Source organism: Vollenhovia emeryi, unplaced genomic scaffold (genome assembly GCF_000949405.1).
Source record: "Vollenhovia emeryi isolate VEMERY1.0 unplaced genomic scaffold, V.emery_V1.0 DF939131.1, whole genome shotgun sequence".
NCBI classification, from domain to species: domain Eukaryota; kingdom Metazoa; phylum Arthropoda; class Insecta; order Hymenoptera; family Formicidae; genus Vollenhovia; species Vollenhovia emeryi.
Window position 1 is genome coordinate 2,610,235 of NW_011967235.1, and position 27,101 is coordinate 2,637,335.

The following is a 27,101-nucleotide window of genomic DNA, read 5'->3' on the forward strand; positions in this document are numbered from 1 at the left end:
GTTTATAGCCAGAGAAAGAAGGAGAAAGAAATGGCGAGGCAAAACGGTAGCTTTGTAATCGACTTTAGCAATCGGTTGCTAACTAAAGGCACGTCTCGAGGTATTTTGCGATTAAAATTTCCTCGAGACGTGTTATAATTGCTTCTGTGGAGGGTTCTCTTTTCGCGGTAGGTTCGTTAAGTCATTACATCTTCCACAGTTGTCCCGGTATCGATGCCAGGACGCCTTTATTACGGAACGACTTTAATTTAGACTGTACAATTGGATGAGGCCCGACCACAGGCTTCTATACCTAGACTGCTAACTCCTCAAATTCAAGTGATTCCAGTTCTAACCTACAAATGTAGCCGCACACGTCACGAAAGGTCCCGGTAATTGCACATACACGCGCGCGTACACATGTGCCCCAGCATGTGTTACAGTATAAGTCGTGGGAGAAACCGCTGACCAAAATATTGTACACCAATGCCCACTGATGCCCAGTGGGCATTACTTTATCTTATTATCTTATTTTATCGTTATAATGCCCAAACTATTGCCCAAAAATGCCTAGTAATGCCCAGTAATGCCGCAAATACGTACACCACAATGCCCTCAGCGGTTTACCCCTCAGTATAACTAGTATGCCCACTCTCTGTCAATTTAACGGACTCGTACATACATTTTGAACTTCGCACGCGCCGCAAGGCTGTCCTCGACGGACGGAAAAATCCGGTTTTTGCACGTCTATTGTTTTCTCAGCTGCTCATCCGCTGCATATCTCGCCTGCCCGAACACTTAAGTAAAGATAAATCGCTCCATGCGTATGCGCGATAGGCGCGATTAATGATTTTACGTTGCGTAATCGCCTTGAACGTCGTAAATGAACGGTGAGCGCTGGCGTTGCGCAATCAGCTTGCATAATTACTCGAAATTAAACGCACGGACGCTTTTATCGCATCTCTCTGGCGCGCCGATCTCAGGGCTGACTTTCTTTCGCGCGCGCGCGCGCGCCTCGCCGCGACATCGCGAGAACGCGAGTGCAAAGTGGAACAAATGGGGAATGCACTGGAACGTATTTCACACCGCCACGCAGCGAGAAAATGAAAATGCGCGATTCTGGTCCGCTGCGTAATTCTTGGCGAACGCCGACCGCGATTTAAAGCGAGCACGAGAAGACTCGAAACCGTAAATCACGGGCACCCGCGCGGGCACGAAGCACGAAGGAAAAACGAGATTATGCGTCTTAGCGTTTGCAAGCTCCTTCGTGTAACATGTACATACTCATTAATTCTTACGAAGGGGCAGGGGGGGGGGAGAGTGGAGCGCTTCGTTTTGCGCGCAAAGTCGTTCGATCAATATTTAGACACGATCGCGTCGCGCGCGTGTGTGTTTGTGCGCGCCGATTTACCCAACGAGTCGCTTTGTACCGCCGCTTGTATCTCGTAAAAAAGGACACTTAATTGTCACCTGGGATTACGGCGAGCGGCCCGGCCTGTAATTAATGCCATTACCACGCGAGATCGGGAGATAATCTGCCGCTCTTATGCAAAGGCTCGCCCGACGAAGGGAGAAACTTTTCACGCGAGACTCTACGTTTAACAATTTTTGCAAAGGGAGAAACAGTATCGCGGCTTTAAGATACTTTGTACATTTGTACACGTACAATTTTATACGCATACCTTCTCACTATGAAACGCTTTGTCAACAGATGTCCCGTTTCCACCGTCGCACAAAATGACAGTGGCAGAGGTCTTCGACGAACGAACGGGGTCTCCGCGGCCGGAGGTCCTGAAGCAGCACTTTATCCTCGAAGGCAGGATCGACGAGGCCGCGGCCCTTCGTATAATCAACGATGGAGCCGCCCTCCTACGATCGGAGAAGACTATGATAGACATCGAGGCTCCGGTCACCGGTGAGTCAAAGCTCGGCTTATTGTTAGTCTTGTTAAGTCTCTCGCCTCTCGAGTCCTCGACTCCGGGTCAGACCGACGACTTCCGGCGAGCGAGGCCGCCTTGATTAATTGGGTATAAGATATGCGCGCTTTAATTGAAATCGAAAATTCGGCCCGCCGCTTCGGTACCCGGCCGTTCCTTAATCAATTATCGTTGAATTAAGTTCGTCGCGACGGCCTCCTTTGTGGCGTCCGCTGATTGTTCCAGAGGCGCGGAATAGGAGAACGTAATAAATCCCACCCTTCGGCTACATCGGATCGATTCGGTCCTATTTCCTTCTACGCCCCCTTTCACGGGCCTCTTCCACCGGCTCGCTTATCCTTTTACGCACGTACCATAGACAGTTATTACTTTGCCCAACGCCGCGATACGAATTTTATTAATGGGATTAACGGAGCCGTTCGTGTCACTTCGAAGAATTTCGCCGGTTCGTTACGAATCCACGTCCGACGTGGAGCAGTTTCGCATAAAACAATATTTTCCACGACGTCTGATTTGCTTTTGATCGACGGGATAATTGTTCCGTTACGTTGGAACCCCGAGGACTCGGGGAGCTGTGAAGTATCGGCTTTAACTCCCTGAGAACGTTATAAACGTCTTCGATAATTGAGAGATCAATTAACATAAATTACAATTAATTAAGGAGCCAGAAGTGGCATCGATTCTACCATCGATTTATCCGTTGGTTTATTCGAGAATGCATTTCCTCCGCGGCGAACATAACATCTATCAAATCAATATGTCGCGTGCACGCGTGCCCGTGGCAGCCGCATGCTGCTGCAGCATATTTTTCGCCCATATGCTCGTCGCGTCGGAATCGATGGTCAGCGAATCGGCCTTAGATTTATTTCACGTCGATCGAGCCGGAGCCGGTCATCCCTCTGTCCGCTCGTTTCGCACGCTTTTTCGCTCCTTCGGTGTCGTTCGCGCGTCTCGCGCATCCTCCCGCGGCGTAATTCATCTTCCCGCCCGATCCTCCGCAGCAGAGCCACTCTACCCCGCCGTCCTGCCCGCGTTGCGGATTCGCATTCGACGACCAGACGCCTGGTGCACCGCAATTTCTCTCTGTCGATCCCGCGCGCTCTTCCCTTTTTCTCCTCCCCCGCACCCTCGACTGCGACACGTGTGCCAAAAGCGAGCTTCCGGGGAAGCGGCTTACAGTATCGGCTATTATCCACGACAAAGCGGCGACGAGCGCGGGGGGGAAGGCGTCTATCAGGCACACACTCAGATTCGTTCCGAATTCCCTCGACAGTCTCGGAATTTATGAGAATTTGACCGAGAGGAGGGGCGCGGGTAGACGCGACGTTTCGGTCTGCGAAATTCCGTCCTGCCTCGAGCTTCGTTAACTCTCTTGATGAACTGCGGCGTATACTGGAAAAGGAGGAGTTTAATCCGAAACGGGAAAAGAAAACGCGGGGCGCGCTGGCCTATCGGAAAATTAATTAACGGTTACCGCGTGCCTCGCATGGAAGATTGATATGCGTATTTCCGAAATTATTTGCCACGAAAGAGAGTTCGCGATTATCGCGTTACCTTAAGAAACAGAAGCGTTTTTTTCCGATCGACACTCTTTCGCGCGTTTTTTTTTCTCAATTTCTCCTGCGCAATTAGTGAACGAATGATTTTAATTAAGCGCGACGTCTTGGATCGATGCGCAGTCGCGAGGTGGATCAAATTGCGCCTGGATAATTGGGAGAAGGACGGGAGGCATGTTAGAGTCTTCCTTTGAAGCGACCGGGTTTCTTTTCGCTCGTACGGCTTCACGACGCGCTTCTTTGATCGACGTATAACCCTCGATTGTTCTCAATCACCGAACTAAATCCTCACACGAATAAGTTGTTCGCAGAAACGAGGTCGGTCAATCGGACGAAGCCGATTTACGATCGCTTAGACCTCTCGTTTCCAGCGCGGCTGTGCATCAAAACTACGTGTTTCAATTATTTAATTACTTAAGCGTCTTTGATGTTATTAATAAACTCGACCCTTTCAGAATAAAAGTATTTTAATGGCAATCGAGTTGAATCACAGTTGAAGTTAATACCTTCGTCTTAGTAACGGCGTTCTATCGGACCGTTAATTAATTAACGTCCAAGAATACGTTTTATATTTAAAATACTTTAATCGCTTATTAAATTCTCTCTCTCTCTCAATTTTTCTCATTTTCACTCCCACATGCTTCTAATTTCGGATTAAAGCCGAATGATCGCTCTTTTTTTCACACGACCAATAACTAACTTATCGCGAACATATCACTCTCCTCGGACAGCAAGAGCAACACCTTACGAGCTTAGGATTAAACTGTTATGCTTTCTCCCACACTTCTGATAATCCAGAGAGGTAGTGTGCGTGTGCAATAAACCGAGATTAGTGCTAACCGGCGTTGTTAAAATTTCCCGTGAAGAATTTCTTTCCGGACGGCCCGCGGCTTCCACAAGCGAACTTCGCGGATATTCAAATTAATGATAATGAGTTGCTCGAATGTTAGCCGAATGGGATCCCCGTTAGCGATTAGTGCGTTTCTTTACGTCGTGAAGAAACAGCCATTTTCACACCCATAGAGCGAAGTGGCTCGTTTTCAGCTCTCACGTGTCCCCCCCCCCCCCCCCTCCTCTCTCTCTCTCTCTCGCGCCAGCGTTATCGGACGAGACGAAACAGCGTGTTACGATAAATTGCTTCGACGTTACATTAATATTCGTTCGCCTTTTTTTCCCTCTCGTTCCTGCAAATTTCTTTTGCTCCAGAAATAAGTTCCTTCGTTACGCGCGCTCGTAAAGCTTCACTACTGTCCTCGCGCTCGCTTGGAAATGGAAGAAGTAGTGATTGGAAAGTTATCGCCGATTCTGGAAGTTAATACTGATCGTTAAGCAAAGAAACGTTGCAAAGAGAAGGGAGCTTAGGCGATCGCTGCAAAATGGCTTTCTTTTAACGCAGTTTAAACACAATTTACTTGTATTATTGAACGTAATTTTATATTTAGCGTTAACGTTTATTTTATATTTAATGTTATCTTTTTAATGTTGACTTTGTAATGTTAAACAACGAATGCGAGCCTCTCCGATCTCTCCGCATTCGATATTTCAACATCTTCGAGACGCCGTGGATAAATGAGCAACGGACAAAGTGTTTCGAGTCACCATAACTATGCTGCGCAATTTTGCGGCGAGTCCAAATTTGAGTTTGCCCGAAATAACTTCCGTTTGTTCTCTAAGCGATCCGGGTATCGTTTTGCGAATCTCCACTCGCGGCACTTAAATAAAGATTTAATCCCGGCAGCTCAAACATCGCCGGGAATCATTTGGTCGTTTCAGGGCGATTATAAAGCCTGATTTACAATGTGCTTTTTGCGCCTGGAAACATTCTATTTCAGATGAGCGAGTCGAAACGCTTAAAAAACGTGTCGACAACGTACAATCGTACAATGTGTCAACTTGCAAATTTTTTAAACGTATTTATTCGCTTGAGAATAGAATGTTTCTAGACACAAGGCGTTGTAGATCAGGTTTATATTTGCACGCAATCAGAGATCTAATCCGCCCCGTTACAGTCGCGCGCTTTTAGGTAGCGGTCATCCGGAAAGAGAGCGAACCATTCGAGCCGAAGGAGGCTTATCGATATCAACGTCGGGGAAATTGATTCGCGTGATTTTTTCTCTCTCCTCTTCTCCATTTTTCCACAACCTCGGCGCGGAAAATCGAGAGCGTGAGACTCTCGAGGCTCGAAAGGGAACACAGTTGTTATCTAACGGCGCGCTATCTTAATTGTCTTCCTGCCTTGTCGCCGCAAAATTGATACGCAGCCGGAAACATGGTTATGCGAGCGTCGTGTTGACCGAACTCGGGTGCCGGCTGTATGTAGGAACATAAATTATTCATACAAGTGTGAGCGGCGCGGGCGGCGGGGAGGAGAGGCGGCAAGTACGGGATAGAACACAGTGGCAATATTGTTCGGCCTCTGTAAAGCAGCCTAAAAAACATTAAATGTTTATTGTCTGTCGGCGCTGCCACATTGATGTTGCCCGTCTAAATATTGAACTTTGCCGATAACCGGCGCGGGATGAGAGCAGAAAAGTACGCGGTATAAATATATTGTACACGCTCGGTGTAGTAGCCGCATCTCTGATCGCGCGCTTCTCTCGGTCGCGCACAATCGCGCCCGCCTTCTCTAATTAACAACGCGAGACCTAACCACCGCGATCGCGCCGGTTCCGAATCGAAATTTTGGTACTAGTTTGGCTTTTAAGACTAATTTACACTTCACCTACCTAGCTGATCTATACACCTTCATAGACCAGCAATAACCTACTTTGATGGCATTATATTTTTTTACTCCTCCCTTGAATCTTTAATTCGAAAAATTTACCTTAATTCCTACTTAAAAGGGACCTACTTTAATGCAAAATTGGCAAAAGTAAAAATTTCCGACGCTATCAGTTTTAAAGTTGGAGTAAATTTTGTACTTGCACCTCTTTTACTGTGTTAGGTCCTACTAGAGACCCTGTAATCAGAGACTGGCCATAAGAGTTCGTCAAATTTCCGCGAGTGAGAGAGAAACATAGGCTACCTCACTCTTCTACGATCGTAAAATCGTAGGTAATTCGGAATTTGACGAACTCTTACGACCAGTCTTTGATTGCAGGGTCTCTAGGTCCTATTACACATATAATAGAATTAAAGGTTCAACATAGGGCCAAAATTTCGACTCGGGGTGGCTCGGTGCTTGATACGCTGGTCGTAAATTTCGGATTACGATGGAAGCGGAGGCCTCGCCGAGTACGGCGTACGACATTCTCGCGCAAACATCTCGACGGCCGGGACTACCGCCGAGTTTCAGAGTGGAAACGCTAGTTCCTTGGCAAAAATGCGCCTCGCGCGCGCGTCCGCGGCTCATTAAATTCGGTCTAAACGTACGGACGCACGGAACCCCCGGGGATAATTGCTTACACGTTGATTACACCCTTACACGGAACGGAACGGGCGTGGCGGACGTTTGCGGGGGCGAAGAATCGAGCAGCTTTTACCTGCTGACGGGGCTCCTATCCCCGCGCTCTTTTTTGCGCCGGGCGATAATACTCCGAGTTAATACGGAGGGCGAGAAAGCCCCTGGCGGTTGGATAAAAGCTTCGCGGTCTGACGCCTCAATAATGCGTTCGTCCTCTGGACGAGAGGATTTGCCGGAGGGTGGGCCGTTATGGCGGGCGATGGCTTTTCGACTCGCCGTTTTCGAGTTCACGCCGCGCCGAGTTGGACGACTCGTCCGCGTCGGACCGCGGCGCAGAGCGGTCGAAGTGCAGTGGCAAGAGTCTCCGGCAGCGGTGTATTATTTGGAAAACTCCCGATGGGGGAAACGCGGAGGCTGCAAAGTTACGGGATCGCTCTCGGGGCATTAATTGAGAGGGAGAAAGAAGAGTGTGTACGTTTGTGCATAGTACGTCGGCTTTTACGCTACGTCGACGAAACATCGCGCGCGCGCGAATGTTTCCGTCCGCCGCGCCGAGCCGCGCGGAGTCGTTAATTATCTTATTAAATGGTAACGAGACGAAGCCTCGTACGCTCGATGGCGCCTGTCGGACCGGCAGGAAGTTTCCCCCAATTTTCTCCCTTAACGCGTAACCGAAGCTCTTGCGGAAGCGGCGCCCTTAATACTTGATGCTTTAATGCATACGTAGTGTCTTGTAGCTGATATCCACTCGCGCGCGTTGATATCTGCATCGCCTAGTGCATCGCGCTAAATCTGTCCCTGTATCGCCGCGGTATGGTGCGAAATTTGTCGAATGTAGAAGCACAAAGATATTGTTGTATCGCGCATGGTTTCCTTTCCCATGTTTTAAATTTATATACACATATATATGTGTTTATTGCATAGAAATCTGTACAGTTTTGTTCATTAATGCCTTGACCTGCGTTTTTCTCATCTGTACAAATCGCTGAGTTTCAGGCTGCATGTATCACAGACTTCTATATAGAGGAAACTTCCCTATTATGAGGTAGGTTCCTAATATGAGATAAAGGAGTTTCTGCTAAATTAATAGACGTCATCTGTTGGTTCCACCATGAATTTATTGCCCTTGGAGTGAAATCTGTTTAGTGGAAAGTTCATTGTTAGATCGTGTAATCGTTGCAAAAAAGATTTGCGATTGAATTTGGACGTTGAAAATCTACTATCTCATATTAGATTCCTATCTCACAATAGAGGACTTTTCTCTACTACTAGACTGCTATCTTCGAGCTGAAAAGTGAGGCAAGAGTTCCGCCATGTCTTGTTAGGTAAATAAAGTAGCACGTGTGCATTGATACACCTCGAAGCAGTCTAGTAGTATATAGAAGCTGTGTCAACTACAGCCTGAAACTCATCCATGTATAGATGGGAATAAAGACGATGGAAATGTGAATCCTAGTCAAAACTGAGGTCCAGGCATTGAACGAACAAGACTGTACGTGCGCGAGTAGCTCTTGAGAGAAAAGATTACGGTATGGAAGCTGAGAGTGCGAAAAACAAAAATAGATTCCAACAGTTGATAACCGCGGGATTAAAATTGCTATTCGGTATTCGCGCATGTGTGTCGCGTACTCGACGAGAGAGACGAAACGCCCTTTGCCCTTTTCGATCGCACCGAACCGACCTCGCTTGCGATCGAGCCGATACGGGTAATTCAATAATTATGATTTAACCGAGACATCTCCCCCAGAGAGATGCGAAAGGAAGTCGGCGAAAGTGGGCAGATGGCGCAGAATCGATTCCTCCCCTTCCTCCCCCAAGCCGGTACTGATACCGAATACAAATTCCGTTTGTATTCGATACGCGGAACGATGTGCTCGCATAAAGGGCCATCATCCTCCGAGACACAGAATTCTCGAGGAGAGACGCGATCGATATCGGGATGGGGTCGTGAAAGGAGAACGCGAAGTCGGCGACGGCTGCCAGGTTTAACATTTCTTTCTCCACGTGGATTCGAAAGTACGATATTTGATCCCTGACTGCAAACAGAGATACGCTGGCACGTGTGAACTTTTATGTGGCAGTGGGTGCGAACGAATCGATATTTCCTGCAGCCTCTTGGTACACTCTTAAGGGGATGCTGGAGTGATTCTGCACTTTTGCACCTTTCTAACCTAAAAACTGTCAGTTCGCGGAAACATTTGTGTAATATACAAATTAAATGGCTTACGTGTACAGATCGAAAGCAGCTCGCTATTCCGGTCAAATGAAAGAACAATATGGCATCACTGAAACTAAGTTTGTAAGTCGAATAAGAAATAATAGTGAGCAACACATACATACAGTACATGTGGTATGTGTGTTGCTCACTATTATTTTTTCTTCTTTATATTATTCTTTCATATTGTTCTTTAATTTAGCCGGAATAGCAAGCTGCTTTCAGTCGTCTGTACACGTGCCATTTAATTTGTGTATTACACAAATCTTTCCACGAAACAGACAGTTTTAAGTGCAAAAGGTGCGAAAGTGCAGAATCACTCCAGCATCCCCTTAAGCGTGTACCACCAAAAATTTGAGCTACACGTTAAAATGAAAAGTGTACGTAATTATGAGGTACATAAAGATCCGCGAAAGTAGGAGGGAAGATACGTACGGGAACCACTTGTACCTCCAAAAAAATGTACCGTGAATTTATTGACGGTACCTTGAGCAGTACCTCCAACTGCTCTGGGGGAAAAAAAGACAGCAACTCATTTTGGGGCCCACAATTAGTAATCGAATTCTTTGGATTGTTCGTAATTCGGGAAAAAATTTTGACCGTTTTTTTTGTAGTTAAGCAACCAAGGGGAAAACCGCTGAGGACATTATGGTGTACAGATTTGCGGCATTACTGGGCATTGCTAGGCATCACTAGGAACTTTTGGGCATTTTTTGGACATTTTTGAGCATTAGTTTGGCCTTACTGGGGCATTATAAAGATAAAATAAGATAAATAAGATTAAATAAGATAAAGTAATGCCCATTGGGCATTGCTGGACATTGCTAGGCATCACTAGGCACTTTTTGAGCATTTTTTTGATATTTTTGGGCATTAGACCTTGCAGGGGCATTATAAAGATAAAATAAGATAAATAAGATTAAATAAGATAATAAGATCCCACTGGACATTAGTGGGCATTACTAGGCATTACTAGGCATCTTTTGGGCATTATTTGACGGTACTGATACAAGATTAAGAGGATATACACGATCCTCGCGATACGATTGTTACGGGCACAGTTTTGCGAATCTGAAGGAAACGTTATACGACACGCGAAGAATTCGCGGATCATCCGCGAGTTAATTTGAATTTTAATCGCGGACCGATTGGAGGTATGTTCTCTCCCTTGTTAGGAAAATATTGTCGCGCTCCATCTCCAATTTCGGAATTTCGTCGATAATTTACCCGTATTGTCAGTCGGCGGACAGCGGCCTTAATTATTTATTTAATCCGCGAAACCAATTTGCTCGATCGGGGGAGTATTTGGCTTCATCCCCGCTCGCCAATTACAAGCTTAACTCCGCGCGTCAGTCGAGCGGAGACAAAAGAATGAATTAAATGAGGCGCGCTTTAACGCGGGCCGCCTTTCCTGCAATCGGAGTTACGGCCGGACGCATTATACAGATAACAGTTTGTACTTTTATGCATCGCCGTGTTCTCTCGGACGAGGATACGGAGGGGGGCCGTCAAAGCTGTCTGCAAACGCGAGCGCATTTCCGAGCGCACTCGGCGCCGATATCGTCCAAGATACCGAGAGGAGCAAGTCATTTCGTAACCATCGGTAATAGATGATGTTGTCCACAAAAAGGTCCTCCAATTAGCGAGCGATGCTGAAATCGGACCGCGTTTTATATATAAACTAACCGAGATTGGCAAACAGACGCGATCGATGCTGCCGGATTAACGATTACGAGAATATTATTTGCGAAAAGGCGAATTAACGGTTATAGAGAAGCGTTCGTGGAAAATATAGTGGAATATACGTGTTATGAAATCTCGCGGAAATATACGAGTTATCGAATGCTGAACTCGCAGAGCGGAAATAATATGACGGTACGCTATATAACTGTTTGCTTATATTTAAAAATAAAAAGATATAATAAATGCATTGCTTATCGACAGGGGGAGGGGCAGAGAAAGAGAGGAAGATGTGGGGTGTATCGATTTGATAAGTTTCCCCGCAAGTTTCATGGTTACGCCGCGTTCTACCTCCTCCTCTCTCTTTAGGGCTGTAAAGCGCCTAGCAGTTCTCGTATAAACAGCGCCGCGGACCCGACCCGGGAAAGAAGTAGCATAGAAGACGCTAAGTCGGAATGCACTGAGATGCGGCGCTTCGCAAAACTAGGTCGACTGTGCCTTTCAAAGGCGAAGGGCTCCGCGAGCCAAACGCTTTTACCACCGCGGACTATTTCCCAAAATTGCTATCCGCGATCGTAAAAGGGCGGGCTCGAAGTCGGCAAAATTTTGTGCCGCTCGAGAGTTTCGCTATAAAAATGATATCTGCCCTGATGCATACAAAGAGCACTTCCTATCTTTATCCCCTCTCAAGCGCGAGGTTCGAGAAACGACGAATCGATCCGCGGTATAATTTATAATTTTCCCTACTCGACGAGCGACAACGATGGCTGTCGTAGAGTTCGGCTCGCACAAGACGCCCCGCGCTCGCAGCGGCACGCTTAAAATACGTTAACGTCGGCAAAAAGAGGATCGGGCATAAACGCGGTGCCCAGGTATAATGAGTTTCCAGAGTGGCTCAGTAAATGCTGACGGGCCGAGGGGGAACCGGGTTATAGCCCAGTAAACGTGCTCTTATAGATCGTCGAGGATCGTCGTTGCACGTTCCGCCGCATAACTGGACTATTCGTCGTTTGTCATTAACATTTAACGGCCGCACAATAAAATGTACCACGCTGCAGTCGGGAAACGTATAATAATACAGATATATATGAAAGGTGAATGTAAAACGCGTGGTTATTAAATCGTCAAGTCACGAAACATAGAACGTTCCGTCCGCATTAGCTTTTATTGCTTTCGCGAAATATGTTTCTCGCTACTCGCTCGAATGTTACGGATCGTTCCATCAATTTCGATTCGCTTCTCTTTATACACATATCGAGGCGATTGCGGCTTTTGCGTAACAAGCGCGGGGCTTTCGCGGGGCAGAACAATCTTAAGCCAACGGCACACGATACTATTTTTCCTACTGGATTGTTGACGAGAGCCAATCAGGATGCAGAGTTTTAGATCAGGTGACTTAAGAGGCTAAATAGGATTTCATAAAGATTTCGGAGACACTGTTCCACGATTACATCAAGTGGTTACCCCCTTGTCCAAGATTTTGCAAGTCCCCCCCCCTCCCCCCAGGGTTCCGCGGAAGCGGCCTTAGTGAGGAATGCCTTGTTGAAAGTCGAGCGCCCATACTATAAGAGGCAGGCGATGGCATCTGGGTGCCGGCATATCGCTCATGCAGACCATAATAATTAAGAGTAACCGATTACGCGATAGTCCGTTCGCGCATGATATTATCTGGGTGGGTCTCAATAACGCAGTTCGTGACTCTTTTTCGAGGTTGAGCTCACCTCGCCGGACGTATCCTTGGACCTTGCGCCTTGCGCGAGGTCAAGGACGTACGGAGGGCCCGCGGACGCGATTCCGCGATTTGGCGAACGACATCCGGCGATGCATCGCGCAACTTTCACAACCGGCGAGCACGATTGGGGAGCACCGTTGTTTCGTGTTCGCGTTTTATTGGCTGCCAGTACCGCGGTACCACCCTTTCCTCTTATTTTTCATCGCTCTTCCGCCTTCATTCTTTTATTCCGTGAAGCGTTCAGGCGTCGCCAAGAAGAGAACTGCGACGTGCACCCGGAAAAAAGATTTATTTAGGTTAAACAAATGAGATACGTTGAAATCGTGTTTCTTTGAATCTACTAAATTTTTATTTACTTCTACTGAAACATTGGCTAGATTTGAAGAAATAGATGTGAATTTTCTTAGAAACGTTAGTCTTAACCAAGTAAAATTTTGGTTAAGATAAAGAAATCATTTCTTCGAGATTAAATAAAAATTTACAGAAAATTTGTTTCATTTCGAAGAAACTTTTTTTTCTGGATGTAGTTCTCCCGTCTTTACCTGTATATACTTTTTTTAAAAGCTATTAGCTGATTCTTACAAACAGAAAAGATGGAATTACGAAAGTTTATCAGTGACAAGTTGGCCGTGTCTTGACAATGTATCCATCAGATCTCGTTCCACGGCGGAGAACCCTTACGATTTTTGCCTTTTGGACCATGTGGCGCGTAGAATAACGAGAAGGGGAAAGAATTGATGGCGCTATTAAATAAATATCCCCCGGATTGCGGGCTCCGATATTAACTTGATTTTCCTGCCAGATGAAAAAGCGACTGGCTTGATGCGCGCGTTCAGGCGCATACATTGTGCCATAATTGTGATTAATAATGAACCCTGACAGCTCTCAGCTACGCTCGCTCTCAGTGTCGACCTGATATTGATATTTGATATCGCGAAGGCACAGTTTCGCAAGTTAGGCAGCCGCCACCTCACTTTTCACTCGCGCTCTCCGGCGTTTTACCTTACCTCGCGGCATACGATTCTCCGTACATTCGTGTTCTCCGCGCAAAAGTTATGCGCGACTCGAGTGATTACGCGACGCGAGTGACACGGTATTGCGCCTTGAAACGGAAAGAGCGGACGTTTCGTTGTTTCGCGGCCGACAGTCGCACGAAAGTCTAGCTCGAAGCCCGGTCGCCCTCTTCCCCTCCCCCGACAGAGGTATAGTTATACGGAATGTAGAGCAAGTGTGTCCCGGGCTCGACGTGCATGCCGGGGTTATTATAAGATGATGGAGCTACGGCGCGCGGGTTCAAGGCTGCCGATTCCAGTCAGGGCCGATAAAGTTAGCCGGGGAAGTTGGACGAAATAGCGCGGGATTTACCGCGCCCTTAAGTCGAATACCGTCCCGTGGATCGTAAATTGAAATCTATTTCGAAGCGAAGCTCAACTTTTTTTTTATTATCGCGCCCCTCAAACTTGCCGTCGATTCGATCCCCGCTCGGGAGGCGACGGGGGTGGACGGGGGTGGACCGGGGGACCGACGTCCCGACGGCGATGAATTTATATGCGAGCGGCCGTTCCCATCGTTTCTTGCCGTTCGTGAGGAGAAACTAATGCGGTTAATCGAACGTCACGAGCGGAACGTTCTCCATTCAGAGGCGTATTCGTTACTTCGTGATTTCGTCGACACCGCCGAGCGGAGGGAAGGATTCGTTACCTCGAATAACAATGAACGGAAATTTTGCCCGGACAAAATATGGGGGCCATATTGGAATTCATTTCTTTTTGCTTCCGCAGATTTATTTTATTTTATCAAAATCGCGCCGGGGGTAGGACGACTTTAAGTAGAGAGCGGCTTATTCTTTTCTCCTTTTTTTTTCCTTCCCCGGGGCAGCCCCGTCGAGGGCGGGCTCACGTTATATCCCGCGAGCGTGACACGCGAGGGTGCATGTACTCCCCCGTAGATACGGCTGCCAGAGATAAGGGCCCGTAACGGGTGTCGGGAAAAAGAAAGCACGAATCACGAAGAAACGCCCTCGCGTTCAAGGGTCGATTTCTCCCACTCGCGGATATCGGGGGGGGCCTATGAAGAATTATTTAGTCTTGAATTTTTATCGGGGCTTCAATCTGGTTGCCTGTCACAGTAGAGTCTCGTATTTACGAGAGAAAGATACGATCACGGGGCGAGAAGGAAAAGTAACGTCGGAGCGATGAGGGGGGAAAGGGAGTTCCGTTTTTAATCATTTCTCTCGAAATGCGCCATTTCCGATCGGTACCTCAGTTCGCGAGACGCAATCCGCTCCGATCGGAGAGTCCAGGAAGGGTCGCAATTGTATCGCATTATCACACCGATAGAAAAATATGTAGTATTTGAAACTAATTGCATAGTAAAATAATTATAGTCAGGAATATTATTTTTATAGCGATTATTACTATATTTAGTAACAGCGACCATATAGACACAGTGATGCTAACTATTTAAAAAATTTATTTTAAAATACAAGCTTTTAACTATTATTCCGTTAAAATATCCAGGTAATGAGTAGCAAATTAGTTAATTATTTTTATATAGTAAATACAATCGTAATAATAGTAAATTTAACTGCATTTCTATCATCCACCTTACTAATCACATGGTAAACAAAAGTGATGTGGTTCGGAATGTCCTCGCTCGAGAGACGCGCGGTATAGGACTTTCTCGTAAGAAGAGAACCGCACAGGGTGTTATAAATACGGGTAAGTTTATACATTCGTATAAGATTACTTATCTTTTCTTTGAAAGAGGCTTTCTTGTGCTATTCTTTATGGGAACAAAGTGAGGTAATCAATAAACATTAGTGACCGCAATGTGTATGTAATAAAAAGCGGGGAATATTACTTCCAATATGAATACGATTATTACTGTTACATATAGTTATTTGAACTTTTACTTGTGGTTGTTGTTGCAATATTTAAAATCCACCTTACCAAATTAAAAGCTTTTGGTTTATGACAACCATATCGTAAGTTGCATGGACCAATATTGTGTCTATGAGAACTCTAATACATTGTTAGATCAACCATAACTTACGCAGTTGGAAGAAATGTAAAAATGTGGTTGGCTCCTAAGATGACTACAAATTATAGTGAGATTGTGGTGACTGCAACCATTTTTTTTCTCTGTCAGTGCAATTCGTTAAACAATTCCATTACGTCGTTGTACATCGGGGGTGGCTTTAAGGCCGGCTCTACCGCGACGTCGTTACGTGCAGCGAATTAACGGTCTCTATCGCCGTGTTCAGATATTCCGGGAAACGTCGCTTAATCTACGTGCCCGTGCGACGTACGACGCGAATAAAATTCCGACGTGCGATCTCGCGGATCTCGGCGGCCGGTAATCCGGCGAATTTCTTTTCGTGTACGCCGCGAATAAATCGCACGAGCGATTCGTTAGACTCCCGGTCGGGAGAGGTGACTAGCAGGCGGCGGGACTGAGTCTCGTTACCACGACCGTCTGTTTCAACACGCAATACAATCTTCGAGGAGCGGGCACGACGATAGCGAGACGGCGACGATAGCGCGATGTAACGAGGCGTTTGAGGAAGGTAAAGTTACACATCGCCGTGACACACCGATTTATCTCGCCGGTGCCCGTCAGGCCGGTCGGTCGCGTTTTACCTCGAGGGATTTTAACTCTCCTTGAAAAATACTCGAAACCGAAATTATATTTGAAATCCCGAGTACCCGAGCTTTTTTTAAACGCTCGGTCGTCCTATTTAGGAACGAGACACGCGAGGCGCTTTTGCGTTATCAAAGATATATCATTAATTTAATTAATCCCGTCGCGCTAATTGAGCCCGTTGGGCGGTTACCGAGAATACTCGGGAAGGATTTGTCTCGTGTTATGAGCGAGGACGTATCGGTCGGGGGCGAACTCTTTCTCCCTCGAGAGCAAGAGTGAGTTTCACTGTGCACGCACGATCGCTCCCTTTGAGAAGTAAGAAATAGTTCGCTCTGGCTGGCGTGTAATTGTGACGAGGTCGTCTCCGCGGATCCATTAAAAATGAGAAAACGCGTATTCATCATCGGGCGAGGCCACGCAGCAGCAAAAGATCGTTATACGCTTGCTTTCGCGAACCGTGCCAGGAGATGAAAATTGTCCTTTTTCCAATGGAATATGAGAATCAAAATATTTTACGGATCGAGCGCCAAGAGATGGTGTGTGCATTAAGAAAATTAAAGATTAACGTATTAAAAAATATGGAAAATGTAACGAAAGTCAAACGATACGAGTATAATTGGTGTCACTTATTAATTGTTATCTTGAGAAAATCATTCTCAGTAATTGTTATTATTTATTATAATATGTACTGCAGTTATTGTGAAAATTTTTGACAAAAATTTATTCAGTTTTTAATTAAACGCTATTTCATATAAGCATTATTAGTAGAGGAAAGTCCCCATTATGAGATAGGCTGCTAATATAAGATAGCAGGTTTTCAACATTCAAATTCAATCGCAACTCTGTCTTCGCGACGATTACACGATCTAACAATGCATTGTCCACTAAACAGACTTCACTCTAAAGGCAATAAATGATGGAATCAACAAATGTCGTCTATTAATTTAGCGGAAATCCCGCTATCTCATATTACGAACATATATCATAATAAGGCACTTTCCTCTATATTAAAGAAATGCTGCAAGGCATAGGTGATAAACGATATAAAAATTAAGCGGCAAGTTTCAATTAATTTTTTCCATACTAGTAAAAAACGCGTTTTCTAGTTTGTGCCTTTATAGTTGAAAGGATTCGGTTTCTTTTTCGGCAGCTATTCCACGCATCAAGGCGTATCGATCGGTTCTCGTTTCTCCCCTTCACCCCCTTCTGTCGTTTCTCCTGGCCGTCACGCCGAGCCGAGTGTCATGAGACAATTTGCTGGTCTATATTATTCAACCAGGTATCGCCAGAGTAGTTTTACAGCTGTGCGACTCGGGAATCCGTGTTCTACTTTGAAAGGAGATTCTCCGCCGATTTCGTGACGGCAAGTAGGAACGTTAGACGGTCACGTTCGACTGCGACATCGGTTGCCATGCACGCATCGTTACCTACTTACCTATGCCAGATGACATAATGAGCGGGCATATCGCGCGGCGAGTGTAATTGGCGCGAATCACCGGCGAGCGAAATGAATTATTCCATTTGAGCGTAATCTACGGAAGGAGAAGGAGGGGATTATCAATTTATCACGGAGAGCGGGAGTTTGCTCGCGGAACGATCTTGTAGATTTCCCGTGTATCCTTCATCGATCACCGTGTTTCAACACAATAGTAGTCGCAAGGTACAGCGATGAAAAATTTTTTTTTCTACTGAAAAAGTATCGGCGGAAAAACGCTTCTAAAAAGGCTCTAGCTCTATCGTATGTTTCCGAAACACACGATGCCTTTTTTCCCGTGCCATTTTTTGTCCCTTTTACGGTACGAGAGAGCTTGGGGTACACAGAGAGTTTGTTGAAAAATTTCCCAGTCTGTTTAAACACCCGGTTGGATTTAACCATTTGCACGTTATTCGTACAAAACACTCCGCCATATACATGTATATATGCAGATATACATATTTTTTAAACATTTGATGAAGGTCTGTCTTATCGTGTCTCTACATTATTTCTCTTATTTCCGTAACTAAACTCGAAAGCGGAATACACACTTGGGTGACACTAAGGATATTCAGCAAACCGCGCTGACAAAAAAATAGTCGCTACCGTAACTAATCATGATTTGCTAAAAGTATTTTGCGGCATCAACTATAAATTTCTAAAGCACAGCAAACGGTTTGCTGTCGCATCTAATACAATAGGCACAGTAGCACAATATTAGCTGTCCATATTTTACAACTGAAATCCAGTAAACCACATGCAGCTTCAGCTACGGCAGCTACATTTTTCCCCGTACGCTATTTTTCCTACTGGATTGCCCACGAGAGCCAATCAGGATTTAGCCTTAAGAGTCACCTGATCTAAAACTCGTGCATCCTCATTGACTCTCGTGAGCAATTCAGCAGGAAAAATAGTATCGTGTGCCGTTGGCTTCTAGAACAGAGAAACTGCGCGCAAGAATTGAATATAACGCACGCGAATGTTTTTGCATGGCAGGAATATGCTATAAATAATATACAATAAAATGTCACTTAGAGGTAACCCTTTTTCAGTGCGGGAAAACTGCGAGGCAGACCGCGTAAATTATTTCCCCGCGACACCGTCCGGCCGCTATCTCCAGTATTCATCGGCTGTTGCACGCGGCGCGCGTTTCGCCCGGCTCCACGGTCATTCGATATAAACCTGGCGGCGTTTGATTACATTTCAGCCCGGCAGTTGATTCGGCCCTCCGCGTGCACCTCGCGCAATACGGTAGTAAAAGGACCGCACGCTTGTGTGATGCGGTAACGGGAAAACGACGCCGCTCGTTTCATCAGAAACTACCCTCAGGTATCAGCCGGTCCGCACTTTAGCCCGCGCTCAGCGGCTCTCATCGATCGCGCGTGTTTCACCCTCTGTCTTATCGCGCGTTCATTTTCTTCCCTTTCGCCAAAAGTCGGAGAAGTTGATGATATATAAAGGGCAAACTTGGAAGAGATCGGGATATGACTTTGCGCTCGCCCCGCGTCATTTATCTTCGCGCGAGAGATTTAATAAGGTCGATAGTAGCGATGTAAAATCCGGAGTGTCCGGATCAAGCGTTCGGCGACACTCATTGGAGCAAGTGGCTCGTTCGTGTTCGTTTGCGCTCGAGCCGGCAAGATTCTAAGGGGCACATTTGGGGGATCAGGTTCTTTCTTCGGGTGGCGATTATCGTTGAGATTATCGTCGAGCAGCTTCTCCGCGCATCGTAGGCTCGAGGGCACGTTTAACTACCCATTTCGCTTTTGTCATGTCATCCTTTGGTTCATCGGACCGCCCTTCTTTCCGAGGTGATCGTTCCGAGGAGCCCGGTCGCAAGGATTGATGAGTGCCATTTGCGCGTTCGACGATTAAGCACACGCTATTTGGATAGTGTGTCGCCGAATGATAACTCTCGACTCCGCCGCCGGCGCCGGGGCGGAGGGAGGGAGACGAAAAGGGTCCAGAAGTGCCGCCGGGGTCAAGTTGACTCGCTGCGAAACGACGGGAGGGTCGTTCGCCAAAGCGAGGACACCGCTAACACAACCGCGCTACGAGACGAAGAGAGGACGGTCCGATGTTGGTCCAGAAATTGCCATCGGTCAATCGAAGGTTCTCAACCGGACGGATGGTACGGCGCTATCGTGCGTAAAATCGGTGGCCAGCCCTCGTGTGGGAGCGAGACGGAGAAGGTTCGATCTGGGCGAGCGCGTGATTTCGATGGTTAAGTCGTGAATTTGTAACACATTATGATCGACGAAGGAGGACGGAAGAGAGAGAAAGAGAAGAAAGGGGATGAGGCGAGCGCGACAGCATTACGTACTTTCGATCGTTCTATTTATGTCGCGGACAATCGCGCCTCCTCTTTGATGTGTGCGCTGTCGATCGCCACGCGTGCCTATCTTTAGCGCCGGGCTTACAACTCGGGCCGAATACGCGTAACTCATTAAAGGCGCGACTCCGGCGGCGTTCTCGGCGAGTCGTAAATATCGCTTGAAATATGTATAATCGCCACATGCCGCCGCGAGAGACTGGCGAGGGTCTTTCTCTCTCTCCTCTCGACATGCAGGACCTCCTGTTACGATTTGACCGGGATCGCGCTCGGAATCGAAATCGATAGTCCGGAACAGCCATCTCTCTGCGGTCGTTTCGATAAAATTTAGAGGCCCGTTACATCCGTGTGATTGTTACCCTGGTGTCGGATAATAATGCAATTATGTTGTATTTCAATAACATAACGTGTAACGTGAGGAAAGGGTAGAGTATCAAGTGCCGTTTTTAATATTCTATAAGCTCCGAACATATCGAAGCGTGTATGTAACCGTACGTTTTAATCCGCGAAAAATTTTTTAGTCTACATTGCGGGGAAAATAAAGGCGGGGAAAGAATGTTATTACCGAAAAAAGTAACCGAGGAAGATTCGCTGGTAACATGCAGCGTCGTATAAAATTGCATTATGAACCGATAAAACCCAGAAACAAGATTTAGTTAGGTTAAACAAATGAGATACGTTGAATTCATGTTTCTGTAAATCTACTGAAACATTTGCCAGGCTTGAAGAAATAGATGGGAATTCTCTTAGAAATTCCAGTCTCAATGAAATAAAATTTCGGTCACGGTAAAGAAATCATTTCTTTGAAATTAAGTAGGAATCCAGTCAGGTCAAAATTTAAAGAAAATTCGTTTGAGTCAAAGAAACCTTTTTCTGGGTGCAGCACAAAACGCACGAAAGATACGCATTGTTTTCTCTCATCAACGGGTCTGGGCGGTATCATCTTCCCTCGTGATACAACTGCACGGCAAAAAGACTCGCGAAACTGCTGTGCAACCATTGTGTAACCGTCGCCTGCGGAAACTTGTTTATATTCAAGAGCGGGATGAATTTATAATGGAATGTATCGAGCGTAATTCCGCGCTCGTTTGTAATATTCCGGGCCGCGCGTCGTGTCGGAAAATCAATCCGCGATCTCTGTCGGGCATTATTAACCCAGACTTTGCCATCGGTCGTTCTCTCTCGGAGCATTAATCGATTTCGCGCGATCCTTTCACGCGACGAGCGCCGGATCGTGGATACACGCGCGCGCGATGCGCGTCCACCCGCGTCGCGCACGCATTATCGCCCGCATTATGCGAGCTATAACGCGGCCGGGAGTCCCGCGTTTAAATTTACGCTGTTTGCAGAAAGACACGCCGGGGCCGAAGCGTATCGGGTAACTCGATCCACGACGCGACTCCTCGCCGCGCGCGCGCGCCATCGATAGCGCGTTCGATCCGCAAAGTCACGAGCCCCGGAAATTTCTGTTTCCTCTGTGCGGCGGCGAAACGCGTCGCAATTTAAATCGCGGGTGTCAATGAAACCTATCGCGCTGCGTTACTCCCGTTACATTCTATTCCATTATCTTGCTTGCCGCTATTATTTCCGTCGTTCCGCCCCGTTCTCGGTAGCTCCGCGGCTCTTTCGCGTTTAATTAACCTAATGTCGGCCGTTCGCTGGATACACGGAAAAACTGCGGGATTCCGGACTCGCGGAAAAGCCCGTTGGCGAATAAGTGCCAGCGGTTCGTTATGCTTGAATTTGCTTTGGCGATCCTCGTTTCAGCCATCGCGCGAATCAAAGGGAGCCCAAAGAACGATGGCGAGAAACCTCGGATTTTTCAAAATTCATTACCCGAGTTCAAATTTTGGCTTTATGTTGAACCTTTAATGCTATCATACAGTAGAACCTAAGACGGTAAAAGAGGTCGAACTGCAAGTACAAAATTTACTTCTATTTTAAAACTGATAGTGTCGAAAATATCTACTTTTGCCAATTTAGCATTAAAGTAGATCCTTTGAAGTAGGGGCTAAAGTAAATTTTTAGAATTAAAGATTCAAGGGAAGAGTAAAAAAATATAATGTCATCAAAGTAGGTGATTGCTGGTCTATGTAGGTGTATAGATTAGCTAAGTAGGTGTAAATTATCCTTAAAAGTGTCACAATAATAATTTTGGTGTCTGCACTAACCCGAGTTGAAATTTTGGCCCTATGTTGAACCTTTAATTCTATTATATAGTAGAACCTAAGACAGTAAAAGAGGTCGAACTGCAAGTACAAAATTTGCTCCTACTTTAAAACTAATAGTGTCGGAAATTTCTGCTTTTGCCAATTTAGCATTAAAGTAGGTTCCTTTAAGTAGGGGCTAAAGTAAATTTTTGGAATTAAAGATTCATGGGAGGAGGAAAAAAATATTATGTCACCAAAGTAGGTTATTGCTGGTCTATGTAGGTGTATAGATCGGCTAAGTAAGTGTAAATTATCCTTAAAAGTGTCAAAATAATAGCAAAATTTCGACTCGGGTACACCGTCTAAGTTGCTGTCTCATTTTAATTAAATAAATTCCCGCGGCGGACGATCGCGCGGGTGTGTTTACTTAATTTTTCACGCGGTAATTCATTGCGTTGGTGGGGGATCTTTGCATTAATTTACGTGCTTAAATTTGTAAGTGGAAAGCCGTGTTACTTTCAATATTTACTCGAGAGACAATTAGACGGAGAACAGTGTCGGCTCGAGACAATCTTTTATAATCTTCGGCCATCGCCTCGTCGCAAATCACGGACATATTTTCGCGGATTTCTATTTTGGAAGATATCTAACGTCGCTTAAATGGCGCGTTAAAATCCCCCGCGCTGGAGATACTCGAGCAAGACAAAAATGTTCCAACGGCCGGGCGGAAGCCGAGGTCCGCGTTCGCTTTGAACCACCGAGCTCCGAGTGTAGTTTTTGTTCTCCGCGTCCTGACCAAAAGGCAAGAAAAAATATCTAAAACTGCAACGCAGAGAACAGTAACGCGAGGTTGCCCCTGGCGTTCATTCGGCCAGATTTATCTTGCCGGTACACTGCACGCTTTCCTCTTTCGCGGCCACGAGCGGCGGCATTGTTTTCTCTGGCAAAGGTATCGGTATTTACCGCAATACCGCCCTCGGGCGGAAACGGCAGCGGAAAGCGCTTGAAATTATTCGATTCTTTTCGACGGCGTTTAGCGAGATTAAACGAATCGTCGGGTGGCCCGATATCGAATTGGAAAATAATAGAGAGATCGCGCGAGGAGCAATTCAGAGATCGCTCTTGATGTCACGAATCAGTGCTGCATTTGCGCGGAAAGCTCCCTTTTTCCGTACCTTGGCGATAGTCGTGCGTCTCGATATTTATCGTGCGGTTTAAAGCGGGAGAAAAAGAGGGACTCGTCCCTTTTGATTTAGAAGCGCCGAGTAGTTTGATTCGCCGCAATTTGCTCGTCGTGCTGCTTTCCGCTCACCTTTCGCCGCGATGATCGTAAAATTTCGCTTCGATCTCTGCGGCCTCGTTTCGTCAAGCATCGTGGATCACTGAAAAATACGACGGCGCGGGGTGCTGAAGTTACGGTCGTACCGTCACACGACGACGGTCGCCCTCGAATGGACGCGATCCCCAGTCACCTATCGTACGCGATAGAAATACGGGAGAGTATCCTGAGGGCTCTCGTGGGCGGAGAATGAAAGTGCTGGGGCAGCGTGAACTGCCTCAGGTATCAACGGCCGCGGTACTTACAAGCTGCTTAAGCTAATTGTAAGAGTCGTCCGGGGAATTTGGCTGACGTACCGGCACGTGACGTTTCGGTACGACTTCGACGTCCGAATTGCGCGGGCTGACGTAATGCGAAAATTAATTAAGTGCAGGTCGCCCGAAATATATTCGGGGGACAAAAGATCGGAAATTGCTTCTATAATTTTGCCTCAATTGCTTTACCGTGATGAAACGATGAATAATACAATGTCATACAACGTGATAATGCCGTGCATTACGCGGCGTTATAAACAGACGAATTCAGATCGTATATCGCTGCGAGTTCGTTGCCAGAAGTTATACGAAAATTTGTATTTTTAGGAAACAATGGTTGAAAATCTCTCGTCGCCGTGCTCCAGAAAAGTGTTCCGAAAATAGGGAATTACTTTTAACTCGAAATTACTTACGCAAACCGATCTTGTCGCTTCAACGAGGGGGATGAGCACCGGGGACATTTAATTTTCAAACACCTTGCACAAATAGACGCGTGTGTGCCAAGAAGATGTTTGCACGAGATCGCGGCGAAACTAGCACGCGGGTGCCGGCTCGTCGTGTAACTTAAATTGTCAAGCTGCGTCTCCGGTGTTTCATCGCAGGGACGGGGCGGGGGAGGGGAAAGATTTATATGATCACGAAATAATCGCAACCGAAATAGCCGCGAGCCCACATTCCGACATCCGCTCGATGGCGAATTCCCCCGAGAGATGATACTCTTTCTCTCTCTCTCTCCCTCTCTCTCTCTCGCCCCGCTCTCGCGCACATCGAGACTTGCAAATGGTCGCGATTGTTTTTGTATTCCCGATCGTGCCAACTGGGAAGTCTCGCTATTTTTTTCCCCTCGATCTCGCTGCGAATGTCGCGCACACTCAAAAATATAACGGCGCGCGGCGTGAAGCGCGTGTCTGAGCTCCGCGTCCAATAAGCTTGTTCCTCATTTTATTTATTTAGTATCTCGAAGATAATCTCCTTTTGAGGGAAAAAATTACGTTTGTTTTTAAAATGTAATTGTACGATGATTTTTCTAATATGTTACGTGGATCTCTCTGAGACTATCTGCCCTGCGTTACGTTACATTAAAATGTGATTCTTACACTGAGAAAAACATTTTCGCTGTCGTAGCTAATCATGGTTTGCTAAAAATATTTTGCTACCATAACTATAAATTTCTAAACCACAGCAAACGGACTTTGCTGTCGCGTCTAACACAATAGAAGCAGTGGCAAATATTTAGCTATCGCAATTAAATATTAGCTGTCCGTATTTTACAACTGAAATTTAATTGATAGGTGCAGTTTTTAGCTACAGTTTTCTTTCCGCGTAAGAAAGTTAATTTCATTAAATTCAGTTTTATTAAGTTTAATGAAGTAGATTTTCCTTCGATTTATATTTTAACGTTTCACACGGGCGTACAGGTATAGTCTTCTTCTTAATAATGGCACTTGATTCTGTGTCCCAGAAAACAATGTGGCCATGCACAGGGATCAAAAATAGTTGGGGTAGGCGATATTTGGTGCCACTGCCTTAATATCTTCGTTATGTGATCTTCGCTCTCAGAAATACAAGAATTACTGTCGACGCTTAGGTAAATCATCTTACCGCGAGAACGTTTCGCGACAGGGACACGCGCCTTATTTCACGTTACAATCTTTACGGCCTTACGGTTCCGCGCGGTTGCGGCTGCCGTTATCGATGGCGCCGGCTAACGAAGTCCCTCCCCTACGGTGAAGATGTTAGCGATGTGGGTTAACTGCATCGCCATAGAACGTCTGTTGGATTACGATGCCGCGTTACATCCGTACGTGGCTCGAATCTCTTAATAAAGCGCTCGATACGGCTATCCTCGCCGTATCGAGCGGGGCGGCGGGGCGGGATCCCCGTAGCCCGAATACAGATGCAATATGGAACGCGCATCGGGGCTGGTAACTCTCGTTGAAACGCCGTCGAGGCGAATCGCGACACGTAAGATCCGTTTATCGTCGGGAGCCGAACGGTTTACGCGATCTCTCTGTAAGACCCCGCGTTATCACGCAGCGCCGGGATAAGCGGCGTGACTGCCGTTCACCGTAAATTGCAACGTTCCCCGTGTTTCGACACGAGGCATCTCGAATTCGGTGCTCGCGGCGCCTCTTGGCGTCGATAATACAAGCGTCCGCGGTAACGATGGCATATCTCGTCAAGGAAAGTGTCTCGCGCCGCTACGTACGCTTAACGTCGTGCGCGCCGTGTTTTCCCTCCGCGAAGGCATTACTTGCCATCGTTGGACGATAGAATGCCTGGCTTGGAGGGGTGCGCGAGGGATGTGTGAGTTTATGCACCACCTCGGAATAGCGGCGTAAACAGCGAGCGGATCGATTTATATGCGGCTAAGTAAGTGCATTTTTATGCACCGTTTCACAGCCGAGACCGTCGTCGTAGCCTTGCAGTCGGTTACTTCGTTTAACACGCTGCCCCAGCTGCCTGCCGCCCTCCCCGCGACGGACGTTGTCCGTGAAAACGGCTCGTACGTGGGCACCCGGGTCCACTTGGGCCGCGGAGAGGCTCATGTTTGAGAGTTACGCTTACTCGACCTACATTTTTACGTCATAAAAATGGCAGCTAGAAACGTGTACAGATAAAGAGGATGTAGCTGTCGGGGGAAGAGTGATAAAAAGTCTATGAGGAAAATATATGGCGAAAGACATAACGAGGCGGGGTTGAAAGTGCGCGCGCGTGTATATGCGGCGGCGTCACACAACGTCAGTCATACAGCGTAGTCGCGCAAGACAATGACATTTGTCGTATAATATCCGCGATATAACGACCGCGATACATTTACCCGAAAAAATAGCTCTCCGATTCGTTAGTGTTGACGGGCCATAAATTTCGCGGGCGAAATAAATTGCGCGCAATACGCACGAGAGGTTCACGAGCTTTTAAAAGCGCATACGCTGCCTTCCACGATGACCGTCCTCCTGTTTAACCGGAAACACCGGCGCTCATCGATAATCAACGAGAGAGAGAGAGAGATAGAGTGATGGGGAGGGAGGAGGGGGGGCGAGCAGCACGAGCCAAATCCGCTTTAGCGCAGCGATGAGCAGATTGTTAACTGCAAACGTGGAAACCAATTATTAAATGGCGAACAGAAGTCACCCTGCCCACCACCGCGTTTAATCGGATTATAATAAAAACGCGATGCAACTAATGCAGCGGCCTCGTCGTTAGCGATTTGCGCTCATCGCGGGGTCCCTACTCGCTAAGTATGTTAACCGAGATAACGTCCGTCTCGTCATATCAGTTTGATATAATGGCTAACGGCGCGATTATAAGACGAGAGAGAGAGAGAGAGAGAGAGAGAGAGAGAGAGAGAGAGAGAGAGAGAGAGAGAGAGAGAGAGAGAGAGAGAGAGAGAGAGAGAGAGAG

The 27,101-nt window shown here is 46.7% G+C and overlaps 1 protein-coding gene across 5 annotated transcripts in view; it reads left to right on the forward strand.

The window, feature by feature from the left end:
* Window positions 1-27,101, forward strand: part of LOC105568189 (serine/threonine-protein phosphatase 2B catalytic subunit 2-like) — a 133,883-nt gene that overhangs the window by 47,102 nt on the left and 59,680 nt on the right. For all 5 annotated transcript variants that reach the window (XM_012023644.1, XM_012023642.1, XM_012023643.1 and 2 more), the window contains exon 3: window positions 1,691-1,894. In XM_012023644.1, coding sequence (XP_011879034.1) covers window positions 1,691-1,894 — 204 coding nt within the window. The remainder of the gene's footprint in view (window positions 1-1,690; window positions 1,895-27,101) is intronic.